The sequence below is a fragment of the Ursus arctos genome, unplaced genomic scaffold, assembly GCF_023065955.2.
Source record: "Ursus arctos isolate Adak ecotype North America unplaced genomic scaffold, UrsArc2.0 scaffold_14, whole genome shotgun sequence".
NCBI classification, from domain to species: Eukaryota; Metazoa; Chordata; class Mammalia; order Carnivora; family Ursidae; genus Ursus; species Ursus arctos.
The window spans coordinates 9,140,991-9,155,180 of NW_026622808.1; the positions used below are offsets into that span (position 1 = coordinate 9,140,991).

A 14,190-nucleotide genomic window follows, 5' to 3' on the forward strand; every position below is an offset into this window, starting at 1 on the left:
AAGCAGGGGCGGTGGTGGAGACCCTGCCCCAGTGCTGGGGGCGGGGTTGGAAACTGGGGGGTTGGAAACTGGGGGACGGGGTGTTGGTGGAGACTCTGCCCCAGCGCTGGGGGGTGCTGGGAACTGGGGGACGAGCTGGGGTGTTTGTGGAGACCCTGCCCCAGCGCTGGGCGGTATTGGAAACTGGGGGACGAGCCGGGGTGTTAGTGGAGACTCTGCCCCAGCGCTGGGGGGTGTTGGGAATTGGGGCCAGGAGGGCATACCCCACAGAGACCACGTGGCTCATCTGAACGGGGCTCTAGGTACAGGTTTTAGGCAGTTGTTCCCTTGCTGGTATTATAGGCCCCATGTTGCCAAATACTGTTGATATTTTTCAAGGAAATCTAGATTTTAATATGAAATTATCAGCTCTGAAATGTGGAGCACGGACGTAAGCCTCCTCCTGGGCATCGTCCGTGGGTTCCCAGCCTCCAGGACTGATGTTAAACTGCCCAGAGTGAGGATCCGCTGCCTGGCTCAAGTTCTCTGAGAATGAGCAGCATTTACTTGAAAGGGTGAAGACCTGAAACTTGTCCTTCTTGAAGACCTACTGTTTCTTGATGAGATCTCTTACTGCCTTTGCCGTGGCTAGATCACACTCTGGTACTCAGGAGACTTTTCACGCTCTAGTTGCACAGAAACTCTGCCATCTCCTTGGGATGAACGTGATGGAGTTCACTCGGGCCATCCTCACCCCCCGGATCAAGGTCGGTCGAGACTACGTGCAGAAAGCCCAGACCAAAGAGCAGGTAAGTTCAGTGTTGTTAGTATGTTTGTTTGAATGACAAACCGTCATCCCGAGACCTTTGCTTGACACGTAACAAACATTAATAGAGGCTCCTTATAACAGGTGTTTTTTGGTACCGTGTATTCTGCTCTTGTATCGTTTTCGCTTTCTCAGAAAAATTTTAAAGGTGACTGTTTAAAAAATGTGAAATGTCACCTTCGGGTTTCCCCAGGTAAATAGGTCACCTAGGAGGTCAAAGCTGTCTACCTCAGAAGCCCACCCGCAGTGGGGCATGCTGCTCGCTGGTCCCTGTGGGGGTGGCCTGGCACCAAGACTGTAAGAGTCAGAGCCACCCATTTCGTGGCAGACTCCTTTCGGACGGGCCGACATGCTGCGCAGAGGCCCAGAGGCGTAGTGAGGGCTTTATTTTTCCTGGGCATCTCCACCTTTTCCCAAAACCAGTTATTACCAGTTTAGATTTAATTGTACTAACACCCTCCGACACTGTACAAAAGAGATTAAGTAGCAAATGCTCTTTTAGGTTCTGGGAGCACATTAAACTCCAGGTAACACCTAGTAATGCTTTGTTGAGATTGTTTCCAGAATAAAAGGTTGATATCGTCTAATTATAGGCAGATTTTGCTGTAGAGGCGTTGGCAAAAGCCACATACGAGCGGCTCTTTCGCTGGCTCGTTCATCGGATCAACAAGGCTCTGGATAGGACCAAGCGTCAGGGAGCATCTTTCATCGGAATCCTGGATATTGCTGGATTTGAAATATTTGAGGTATGTGTCTCTGTCTCTCTCACTCTTTCCTCCCCTCCCCCTGCTCTCCTACTTATTATTCTTTGAATCAGTACTAATGCCGGCTCCCTGTGTACCAGGTGCAGTCCCAGGCACAAGGGCCGTAATGGCAGATAAGCAGGTGCAGCCTTTCTAGCAGAGTCCAACACGGGCGCTGTGAGGAAGAACTGGGGGGGGGGGGGGCAGCTTTAGAAGGGGAGTCACAGGAGGGGTCTCTGCAGCACTAACAGGTGAGCATCCAGGAGAAGCCCCCAGCCCCAGTAGGTTTTCCCAGCATAATGAGAACAAGCCCAGTGGTCTTATACGGGAGAGAATTTGTCAGGTGTTAGAAACTGCTAGAAAGCCAGTGTGGCTAAGACTCCCCTGCCAGAAGGGAGAGGAGTAGCAGACACGGACGGGGAACTGGGGAGAGGTGGTGCTCTGTGTCCCGAAGATCCGGCCGCAGCACCTGATGATGATTTCCGTGTATCTTACCGTCACTCTGACTGGATTTGTCCACACACGCTGCATCCGTCCCTCACAGGTGTGTAGACACAACGTCTGTTATGGTTTTGCGAGAAAGACGATACAGTTTTGATCTCCTAAAAACGTGTGTCTTTGATGGACCGACCGTAGGGTCAGGCAGAAATCCTAAATTACACACTCTTGAGATCAGTTTACCCCTTGGCCATGACTGGGTGACGAACCGCCTTGCTGTTAAAGGAACTGCTGTACAATGCTCGGTCTCTGCTTACGAGATCTGAACTGTCAGCGCTCCAAGCAGTCTTATCTGCTGAGCTGCCACCGTGAGAGACTGAGCTAATATATACTGATTTGTAAAAACTTGAAAAATCATGGAAGGTGGTGGCTACGTGTCACAACCTCTACACAAACAGTTGGGAGAAACGAAAGAAAAGATCCCCTGTTCCAACTGCAACAACAACGTGAGATTCCGAAGAATCAGTTTAAGAAGAAACAGGCACGATTTAGTTGAACCCCCTCCCCCGCCAGTGCTACCGTGAGAAACAAAAGAACAGACGGGAAAACGTACCTTGTTCTCGGATGGGAAAATCCTGCATCGTAAAGGCGTGAATCTTCCCCACATTATCTCTAAATCGAACGTATGTGGTCAAAACCTGTGGATGGGAATTTTAAGGGGTGGGGGGAGGATGAGGCAATCTTCCTCTAAAACTAACTTGAAAACTGAATTAATGAAAAATAATAGTAAAATTCTGGAAAATGAAAAGGATGTTAAAAAGACGTGAAACATGATAAAGCTATAGGACTTGAAGTATGGTTCTGACCTATGAATGTACAGACAGTAGAAAAATATAGAAAGCTAAGAATGCAGAATTGTTTAGCAAGCTTTATTTGTCTTGGGGGAAAGAACTTAGGAAAAAGCCTACATGTCCACCATTAGGAAATTGGTTTGTGGAATTACAGCATCTCCAGACAGTGGAGTACTGCGCACCCGTTATAAAGGAGGTGGCTTGATTTACTCCTATGGAAAGACATCAAGATGCATTGTTTATTTATTTATTATTTTTAAGATTTTATTTATTAGAGAGACAGCCAGCGAGAGAGGGACCACAAGCAGGGGGAGCAGGAGAGGAAGAAGCAGGCTCTTAGCAGAGGAGCCTGATGTGGGGCTCGATCCCAGAACACCGGGGTCACGCCCTGAGCCGAAGGCAGACGCTTAACGACTGCGCCACCCAGGCGCCCCAAGATGCATTGTTTAAAAAAAAGTCAAGGTAACACACACACACACATCTGAGCACACAGACCCTCTGGAAGGGTCACAAGAAGCAGGCGACCGTGGCTGACCACAGTTGTGAGCAAGTGACCTGCAACTTCTCAGCACAGCTCTTTGTCCGTTTGTGTGTTCTGCGTCACCATTGTCAGAATGGATGATATAAAAATATAGTTGGTAGCTTTAGTCTGGAAAAGAAGTAGAAATCTCATTTTTTTTTAAGATTTTATTTGATACAGTGAGTGAGAGTGAGCACAAATGGGGAGCAGCAGAGGGAGAGGGAGAAGCTGGCTCTCCGCTGAGCAGGGAGCCCGACGTGGGGCTTGATCCCAGGACCCTGAGATCAGGACCTGAGCTGAAGGCAGACGCTTCACCAACTAAGCCACCCGGGTGCCCCAAAAGCTCCTTTTTTACAGGATGCCATGCCACCGAGCTGCCCAGGCTAAATAGAACAGTAAGATCTCCTAATCCTAAGGCAAAACAAGATGCATTTACCTAAACATGAATAAGCACCATGGGGCAGGCCTCCGTCTGCAAATACTGACGCTGTTTGCTGGAAATCGGTGCCGAGCAAGGCAAACACGGCCCCTGCCCTCCAAGCACAACCTCATTCTGAAATAGAAAACCCCGGGGCGGAAGAGGATTGGAATGGCTTTTTCAGACTGTAAATCTGTTCCTCGGAGATGGATTAGGCATTCCCTAATTGAAGATCCCTTTTTCTAATGAAAGAGGTTATTTATGGGCACATGCTACTCGTCAACAGCATGGAGGCAGGAACAAAGGTTGAGAACTTCTAATATGTAAGGTGATTGCTTGTAAAAGTTAGACCCTTCCACCCCTCCAGCCCTCCACCCATCAGCAGCCTAGGAGAGAAGTGGGCACAGATGACAGGAGGCGGCAGCAGTGTCTGTAACACGGGGAAGGGCGACACACGAGCACGGTTTCTGCTGAAGTGTCATGAACACACGAGGCTGAATCGGGAGACACTGCACACACACTGCTCTGTGGTCACCCTCTGTCACCGCCCAGCATGGAACTGCTAGGGGAAGGGAATGTGCGGAGAGGCAGCCTGGAGCCTCCCACGTACGGAGGGCTTGTGTCGGGCCTGACCGGGACCTCAACGGCCCTCTGAAGCCAAGAGGACTTTTCTGAAGCTGCCCCGGAGTCGGTGGCTGAGGACAAGGGGGAACAGGGGCCCATCTACAGGGTGCCCCCTTCATGGCTGAGGGGGGCACGCCCCACATGGCCTCTTGGTTTTCCCTCGTTTTCCCTCTTCCTTCCTTGCTGCTTCCTTCACTTGTGTCCGTGAACCGCTGAGCAGTAGAACAGAGGGGTTGTGTGTGTAGATCACGCACCGAGTTGAGGATTTTCAGTTTTCTTCCTCGGAGCATGTCGCTGAAGTCACCCGGCCTGGGCCGCGGGGGACAGATGTGGGGACTGGCCGAGGGCGCTGGGCTCCGTCACCCTGGTCACGTGGGGTCGGTGCTGTTGCTGGCCCCTAGCGGGGTGTGTTGCCTGAGTCGTGTCGGTTCCCAGAAGGTGACTGACGGGTCCTGTTCTCCCCCCCCCCCCCCCATGTTTGGAACCCGGCCACCCGCTGCAGCTGAACTCCTTCGAGCAGCTGTGCATCAACTACACCAACGAGAAGCTGCAGCAGCTCTTCAACCACACCATGTTCATCCTGGAGCAGGAGGAGTACCAGCGCGAGGGCATCGAGTGGAGCTTCATCGACTTCGGCCTCGATCTGCAGCCCTGCATCGACCTCATTGAGAGACCCGTAAGCCGCCTTCCTGCGTGGGCGGGGCTTCCCGGCCTTTCTGGCACTTACCCCCCTGGTAGGCTCCATACCCATCGTGGGGCTTGAACTCACCACCATGAGATTAAGAGTCGCTTCCTCCGCCAACAGAGCCAGCCCCCCCTCCCCCAGCCTAATTAGTCTTAAGACAATTTTCTAACATAAATGATGTAGGAAGGTGATACTTTGATAAAATAAGTATTTAAAAAGCAATCAGCCAGGCGGGCAGGCCCTCCCTCAGCCCTCTCATGTGTGAGCCCGCTGCTCGAAGACCACCGTCCGAGGCACTCTCCCCAGGCCCCCCTCCCGCACCTGCGAGGGCCACAGGGGCCGCCGTGCTCAGCTGGGAGCGGGACACGGCATCCAGACACACTTGTCACATAACTAAAGCTCATCCTCGTGAGCATTGAGCTGTTCTTATTTTGGCAGCATTTTTTTCCTAATTTGAAGTTTCGGGTTTTTTGGGCACGTGTTTTCGTTCTTTTACGTATTTGAGAGAGAGCACAAGCACGGGGAACAGCAGAGGGAGAGGGAGCAGCAGACTCCCCACTGAGCAGGGAGCCTGATGCGGGACTCAGTCCCAGGACACCGGGATCATGACCTGAGCCGAAGGCAGACGCTTCGCCAACTGAGCCCCCCAGACGCCCTGGGCAGATGTATTTTTTACAGCATTCTTAGCAAGCATCAGACATTCTTTCCCTTTTGGTTTAGTGTTAACGCAGAAATACATGGGATTGGGGCGTCTGGGGGGCTAAGTCAGTGAAGCATCTGCCTTCGGCTCAGGTCATGATCCTGGGATTGCATTCCACATCGGGCTCCCTGCTCAGCGGGGAGCCTGCTTCTCCCTCTCTCTCTCTCTCAAATAAATAAGTAAAAACTTAAAAAGAAATACCCAGGACCATGTAGAACTCATTCACTTCAGATCCCAAGCAAATATTCATGACTTGGCTGTACTCGCAGGCGGTCAGGAAGAACCCTCCCCCTGCCCGTGCTCCCTCCAGCCTCCGATGGAAACCGTCTCCCAGACTTAAGCTCTGTAGAAATCCCCAGTGAAAGGAGAAGTGATAACACAGAGCTTGACACTGAAGGATGAAGTAGCAAAAGTAAAAAGACCTAACTGGGGACCTCCATAATCACGCTGTCTCCGAGCTGTTTAGAAAAGATTAAATTGTATTCGGGATCCTATTTCGGAACTTAGGAATAGTTTCATTGAAAGGGATTAAATTGTAAGAATTATGCTAGAAAGATGGATGTGCCCTCATTAATGTTAACACGGATCTTCAGAGTCAGGCGAGTTACCTGCCTCCCTGACCTTGGCTTCAAGAGCACCTGATCCTACCCGCCTTTGATTATCGCTCTTTGAGCTGCTCTGAGTCCTGTGGGTTCTTGTAGGCGGAGGAGCCCTAGACCAGCCCCCCCGGGGGCTCATCGCAGGACCCCCCCCACCAGCTTCTGCCTGCGGGCGTTTTGTGTGGCCACCAATGGTCATGCGGCTCCTGGGCGCTTTAAGCAGTAATTTGTACAGAGCCGGCTCTTTCCCAGTGGACGTAAAGGCCGCGTGAGTTAAAACGACCGATTTCGTAGGTGCTCCCTGGAGTCACTGCCCTGAGTCTTGTCTCACAGACTCGCCGTACTTGCAGGGTGCCCGTGAGGGATGACCCAGACGCAGCGACCTAGGCCTTCACAATTTAAGTGTCCATGTTGCTTCCACGCACCTTCCACTTGCCTCCGAAAGGGAAGCCCGTGCACGGGCTTTGTGCTCTTTCCGTGTCGAGCCATAACTCGCGTGCCCTACAATCCACTCTAACAGGATGAGCTCAGTGGTTCCAGCGTGCTCTCAAAGTCTGCTCCCTGCTCACACGTTCTCATCGTCCCGGAGAGACGTCAGGTCCTCCCCAGCCCCCCGCTGCACGAATCCACTTTCTCTCGTGCTTTCTGCGCCTTTCTGCACTGACTTAGCCAAGTGAAATAACAGCCTCGCAAGGGATGGCTGAAGTAAATCCATACGACAAGTGATACATTGTTACCCCACCTTTTATATTCTCTGCCGTGTTCTGGTTCTGCTGTTGCGCCAAGCATGAAGGGACACATTTTATTTCATCATCCCTTAAACAGGAACAGAAATCAGGATGTGTGATGTCGGAAGCGTCCACCTAGTTTGTTTTGTTCTGATTCCTTTAATTTTTAAAGATTCGCCTTTTGAGCCACCCCCCTCCCCAGTTGTTCTGGTGGAGGTTTTAGGGTCCTTTCCCCAGCCAGGCCCTGAATGGAAGCATCCCACTTCGTGCCTCCGCCTCCCGGCTTTGCTAGGGTCTCTCAGTGGCTGCTTTTGGGGGTGTCCACGTGGAATGAGTTCACTTACAGTTTATAGGTTTGTCCGTTTCCCAGAATAAGCGCCTTGGTCAGCAGCTCAAGACCTCCGCCTGCGCTCTGGGTCTGGTCCGTTAACTGCTGCCCTGGAAGTTTGGTTTCCAGAGATCTTTGTAAAGCTCTTAATCATTTCAGAAGTTAAACCACCCGGTGCGGCGGACAAGCGCATCCCGGGGGCTCCACTTGTCCATTCTCGCTGGCTCTTGTTACCAGGCGAACCCACCCGGCGTGCTGGCCCTTTTGGATGAAGAGTGCTGGTTCCCGAAGGCCACAGACAAAACCTTTGTGGAGAAACTGGTTCAGGAGCAAGGCTCTCACTCCAAGTTTCAGAAGCCCCGGCAGCTGAAGGACAAAGCGGACTTCTGCATTATACATTACGCGGGCAAGGTAAGGGCCGAGCGGCTGCTACCCAGACTTGGAAATCCTGCTGCGTTCTGTGACGCCACTAACAAATGTGCGGAGACGTGTGCGTGAGCCCTCTATGTCGTGCACGTGCGTGGTGCGTGGCCCCCGAGGCTGCCTGTTCATCCGGTGGTGCTGCAGACGTTCTGGGGGAAAGGCTGAACGTGTTCCCTGTGTTTGTGTGTGTTTCCGCGTCTCCCCTGGGTGGCCCGTCACGGGCCAGGTGGACTACAAGGCCGACGAGTGGCTGATGAAGAACATGGACCCCCTGAACGACAACGTGGCCACCCTCCTGCACCAGTCCTCGGACAGATTCGTGGCAGAGCTTTGGAAGGACGGTAAGGATGCCATCATGTTTGCATGACGCTCCGCCCGAAGCTTTTCCAGTTAAGACTTCTATACAGTTCGTCTACGTAGATCTCTGTGCATAGATTTTACTGTAAAACTCGCTCTCCCTAGAGCAGGGCTGCCGCTAGACCGAAGTTACCCACACTGGTACCCGTCCCTGGGTAACAGGGCATCTGCCTTCTTGGTCAGATGCTGTGGGAGGTGTGGAACATTCTAGGGCCCAGTTGGGCTGTAATCCAGGGCTACTGGACACAAGACCAGAGAAGCCCCGCACGTGCTCTCTGTGTCGCACGTCTGCTCCAGGGGCGGCCCTCCATGCACACACACAAAGCAGCTGCTGAATAAATTCGAGAACCCTGCCTAGAGATCAGTTTTTCTTTCCATCAGTCCCCATAGTTGTTTTATTTCTCTGAGCCTCATGTACAGGGTTTGGCTGTTTGGTCATAGACGAGAAGGTTGTAGTAGGACCAAAAAATCAACATCCGTGAGTCTGTGCGCAGCGGGAGCCAGGGTCTTCCACAGCTTGACGCTTGCTGCTGCGTCACCTCGGTCCTGTCCCCCGCTCTTCGCGTGGCCTCAGGCCACGCAGGCCCTCAGCCCTGGATCTGCCCCTGCCTTGACCCCAGGCCAGGCCTCTTCAGGAACCTGGCTCACTTCTACTTTTTCTGCAGCATCTGCAGACCTTGTGACCTAGCCATCTTCTCAGAGGTAGAAAGAAGCCCAGGAAGCAAAAAAGAGAGGGTTAGGGCTGTGAAGGCAGAAGGACAGAGCAGAATGAACGCTGAGCACGTGAGGAGGGCAAAGGGCTGCTCGAGTCAAGAGCGGTCACGTGCATCCGCCGGAGTGCGTGTGGGGGGCCTGCGGGGGCGGGGTGGTGGCCCGGCACACGGGGGTCCTGGGAGAGATGGTCCGCCTGAGACCCTAAAAGGAGGGACTTGGGGGAAGGTTAAGTAATCTTTGTGCTTTCGGATGAGGGTCTCTGACCAGATGCTGCGTGTCCCCTGTCAGCATGATGACCCAGGCAGTCGAGGGGGCTGCCTGAGCCCTGGGGAGAGCAGTGGGAGCCTAGCGTGGAGGTGGTGGCAGCGGACAGACGAGGGCCCCCCCAGCCCCGTCACGAGGAAGCAGTAGCGCGGGGACATGAGACGCCGGAACCAGAGTGGACAGAACCACTCCGAGTGCCAGTTGTCACAGGGCGCACGGTTCCAGGAAGGCCAGCGCTGCTCAGCACTGGTGAGGGGAAAGCACAAGGGACAGGTCCCCTCAGCTGCGATGCTGCCGGGTGCCGTGCCGCTCGTGGAGCTCTGGGCCCTCCCCTCTTCCTGGCGCTCTCATCAGACTTCCGAGCACAGGAAGGGGAGAGATGCGCACAAACTGTTGAGTGCAGGCAGCAGCCGTGGCAAATGCCCCACGGGTGGTACAGAACGAGCATTTAGAGACGTGTGTTAGAGGTAGGGTGTCCCTCTTGCCCCGGGTGCCGAGGCAGCTGGTCGTGGAGTTGGAGGCAGTTGCCCTGGTCCTTGAAGGATAACGGTCTGTTGAGTCTCGAAGGCTGGTGTTTACTGAGCACGTCCTGGGTGCTGGGCGGGTGCCCGGCGCTGACTTGTGAGTGCGCGTGACCTGAGGGGGAGCAGGTGGACATGAACGAGCTGCTGCAGAGGTGGGAGCGTTTTCTGAAGCAAAGATGGTCGGGAGGAGGGACCGAGCTGGCAGGATGAGTGAACCCAGTGTGGAGGCGGGGAGCCCAGTGCAGGGGGTCCCTCCAGGCCAGGCCACGGAGACGCCCACCGCCGGTCACACTCCAGCGGGTGTGCGAGCTGGGCCGGTGCCCCGGGCGGAGGGTAAGGACAGGATGCGGTCTGTGGGCTGGATCGGGGCGAAGGGCCCAGGGTGGGGAGCCGAGTGCCAGGTGGCTGAGGAGGAGGCAGTGGGTGTGGAAGGAACGCCCATGGAGCAGGGGACAGATGAAGCCGGCTCTTTACTGCCGAAGCCTCAAAAACTGACTCTGTCTTCATTGTGAATGAAAGGAGAAGCAGGTACTGGGGGAAAAATGACCATATTGCAAAAGGGATTAGGTCCTGGACTAGCATACTGGTTCTGATGTGGTGAACCACTTTTGACTCATTTTTAAATTTCTTAACCAAAAACGATACTGTGGGAAACCCCTGACCCATTCATACAAGATGATCTTTCCATGGGCTTGCCATGGTCGTGATGTGTGGTGGTCCATCCGGGGACGATGCGGGACATGCCCCTGCTCCCCCAGAGCTGGCAGTCCAGCGGGAGACTCAGGACACACACAGACGCCTCTGTCTTAGCCCCCGGCTTCCTTCCTGGGCTTCCTCCTTCCATTCTTCTCCTTTGCCTCTGCGCCTTGCCGGCCCTAGGCTGGGGGGAGCCTGTGGCAGTGGTGGGTCGGCAGTGTTAGGAGGGTGAGATGTGGCGGGCACGTGCCACAGGGGTCCACGCACACTGTGTAGCCCAGGTGAGGTGTCTGACAGGTAGGACCACATCTGGAGCGTCCTTATCTGCCTTTCTGAGCTTTCCGTATCCTCAGAGACGTTACTGACTTGTTTACAGAAACACTAGGAGCCTTGCAGCCCCATGCCTCTGAACTTAGTCCACGGCTCGGACCCCGCACAGTAGCGTTTGCACAGGCCTGGACTTTCAGAGCTAGCCGCTGGGAAGCCAGTGTGTCAGAAGAGGCTAATAGCAGTCCTATCTGCCCCCAGGGTGATTTGGCCACACTAGCGTCTGCTCTGGAAAAGTCCCATGTGTTTGCTGCCCTGATACAGCCACCATGAGCAGAAGTCCTGTCGCCCATCAGCTTAGGTAATCAGTTCCTTCATCTGAGTGACAGGACTGTGAAGAAGGGGGACCATCAGGGCCTAGGGCAATCTGTCGGGTTTTAAGGACTACATGTTTCATATGGAGAGTCAGCGGCAGGCACGGAGCGTGGTGAGGGTTCTAGGGTGGAAAATTCTCCACTGCTCAGTCTGGATGTAGCCATCTCTTGGAATAAGGGGAGCTTTTCTGCAAGAAAAGAAAATAGCCCTAGAAAAACATCTTTTTCTCGTTTTGTAGCCACAGCAATGCAGAAGCAGAAAATGACAAGTTGACCAGGAAAGTAGGGTGCGTGAATATAATTTGCCTGTGAAGGCACAGTCCCCAGGGTAGAAAACATTTTGTGTTAAAATAGACTTTCAGGGTTTTCATGGGGTTTTCTCGAGGCCGAACCAGGAACATTGAGATTTTTGGTGGCAGCCCTGCCCTAGAGATCCATAGTGCCCTACTTCCTGCTAGACGATGTTCTGGGATTTCTCTGCCAGCTGCACAGACTCCTTGCTACTTCTTGGGACTTATATACGGTGGGGGGGAAGAGCTAACAATTGCATTTTCATGTAAATGTGCTTCCTCGGGTATGTTCATGGGTAACAGTATGGTCAACAAGTGTCACCTTATGATTTAAAGTTGTCTTAACATTTTGCTACAACGGAACTTGAATTTTATTTTCCTTAATAGTAGTTACCTATCTGTTACTAATTTCTATTGGAAGTAAATTATATTGCCACAATCTGGATTGGAAGCCCAAGTAGACAGCAGTGTGAATTTTGGACAGTAAAAACCACTAATGTGCACGCTCACCAGAGTGCTCGAACTTACACAGTCTCCTCCTCGTGTGCTAATGGCGAGATAATTTTATGAAGGACAACTCCAAGAGTACGTTCGTACTCGTACACGTCCCCCTGCGTTTTCAGGGGGGTAGTCATGTGGCGTGGATACGAAGCCATGCTCACACTCGCTGTGGGGAGGGGCTCTCTCGATTCAGCGTAAGTTATTTTATAAAGAACCGTGCCAGAACGTGCACGTTCTCTGCGCAGTACTGTTGCCCGGGTTCTGCCCCGGACTAGCTACGGTCGCAGCCCGATTTCAAAACTGACTTGTGATGTCCAATGTCTCTCACACTAACTAAAGTGTTTGTGTATTTGCTCTTCTGTCCTCCTGTTTTTGCTGTTTCTCTGCTTTAGAGATTCAGAATATTCAGAGAGCATCTTTCTATGACAGTGTTTCTGGTCTTCATGAGCCACCAGGTGAATGTATGAAGCCTGTAGGTCTTCCAAACAGAAGGGTGTTCAGCCCCCAGGAAGAACTCGTGGGGGGCTGGCAGGGTGGCCGGGAGGGCAGGGTAGGCTGGGGTGGGGGCCGGGTCCTGGGTTTCTGTTTTTGTTTTGCTCATAGACCTGCATGAACCTTCATTTCACGCTCACTTTTATTATCCTTCAAGGCAAGTGTTTGAGTGCATAAACAATTGAATTGCTACCGCATACACATTGCTTCTTACTCTATGCATAGCACTTACAGCACTGCATATTAAAAGGTATGTCACTGCCTTTTCCAATAGTGCCGTTTCGATACACAGGCCTCGAAGGGAATGCTGGGAATGGATGTGCGAAAGAAGGTCTCCTTTGTCTCTGGGTCACCTTTACATTTTTGCCAAGGAATTCCAGAGAGGGATGGTTTCTTTCTTTAAGTCATGAACATTAAGTCAAGAACAGATAATTCCATGTTTCTCTCACGTGTTGGTCTCATCATTGTACCTTTTGTTTGGAGCTTAGGTGCGTCTCGAGCTACGTGGCTTTTTCTTTGGAACATGAGATCGTGAGATGACCCACAAGGCTCGATGGTGCGAGTTTGAGACTCAGAGCTCAGTGTTGGTTGAATTTGTACCCCGAACCTGAAATTGAGCTCCACATGACTGAGCGTTGTGGTTTAAAGCCTTCGCCCTGTTTTTAAATACAGGCTACGCACGGCTAGAGGCCCCCCCAAAAGCCCGATCTAAAAAAAAAAAAAGTATCAGCCAGCCTCGTAATCATGTAGTGAAATTGTCAGGGCGTGACACTCAGAGATAGTCAGATCCATCTTACAAAATGTCCTTTCTGGTTTTTGGAACACGTTAATGTTTGACCTAAATCCATCCAGAGAATAAGTTAGAGGAGCACGCCCATCCTAACCCGAGTCCCTGCCCTCAGTTCTGGTCCTAATCCTGAGCGGGAGGCACGGCGGGAGCTCTGGGGGCTGGGATGCAGGCAGGATTATGCCGAAGGGGGCCCATGAGCTGGAATAAACGCTGCCCAGAGGAAGAACTTCTGGTAGTCCCCCGTGGCCGTGGGGAGTCCTGCCTGGGTCGAGGACGTGCGAGAGGGACAGAGAACCAGGAGGGCGTTCTAAGCGAAGGGGCTGCCAGAGACGTGTGCTTTGTTAAAAGGTTAGCACTGGCTCTTTTGGACTGTCTCCCAAAATAGAGTGCCTTCTTTAAACTAATCCCCTGTAACTTCTGAATGATCTCTGCAAAGTGTTCCAGACGGAGCTCTTGGAGAGCAGGGACAGTGCTGGTTTAGCTCACCGTCATTTCCCCGCACCTGGCACAAAGTTGGCACACCATAAGGAAGTTGAGTCAGGGACCCGAAGGGTGGGCATTGCACAGCCAGTTCTCACATGCAGCAGCTTCGTCCGTCACTCCCACGGTGGCCCTCCCCTCCCCCACAGCGCAAGCGCTGTTTCCCGGGATAGCGTGATCCTCACGGCGTGGGGAGCAGGTGCGTTTCTGCTCCAGCGGCACATACGAGCCACTCCTGCATGACGTCATTCGGGCCGGCAGCCAGCTCAGTCACCTCACCTTGCTGGAGGTGTCCTCTGGTTGAGTTATTTGGCTGAATCAAGTGTCTGGGCTCCATCTGTCCTCCTTAGAAGGTCTTCTATCCGCCATGGCTAAATCTGGTCTTGGAAGTCAGGTGTCGTCTTTTCTACACCAAAATGTCTTCCTCTCCAATGTGTGTTTGTGGATTCCACCCCAGGGAGGGGTAGCTGGCGTTAAATGAAAACATGGGGCTTTAGTATCTCCAGTGAATCCTCAGAAAACAACGGACGAAGGGCTTTCTAGGTGTCCAGACTGTGATCCAGTTGTCTTTGATGCGCT

The 14,190-nt window shown here is 52.7% G+C and overlaps 1 protein-coding gene across 11 annotated transcripts in view; it reads left to right on the forward strand.

Moving 5' to 3' along the window:
• MYH10 (myosin heavy chain 10) overlaps positions 1-14,190 on the forward strand; it is a 123,749-nt gene that overhangs the window by 64,850 nt on the left and 44,709 nt on the right. For 6 of the 11 annotated variants that reach the window (XM_057311324.1, XM_057311325.1, XM_044391733.3 and 3 more), the window contains 6 exons: positions 670-788; positions 1,399-1,551; positions 4,902-5,075; positions 7,677-7,850; positions 8,089-8,203; positions 12,242-12,304. In XM_057311324.1, coding sequence (XP_057167307.1) covers positions 670-788; positions 1,399-1,551; positions 4,902-5,075; positions 7,677-7,850; positions 8,089-8,203; positions 12,242-12,304 — 798 coding nt within the window. The remainder of the gene's footprint in view (positions 1-669; positions 789-1,398; positions 1,552-4,901; positions 5,076-7,676; positions 7,851-8,088; positions 8,204-12,241; positions 12,305-14,190) is intronic. The other 5 variants (XM_044391734.3, XM_026520952.4, XM_048226461.2 and 2 more) reach the window with 1 other exon arrangement.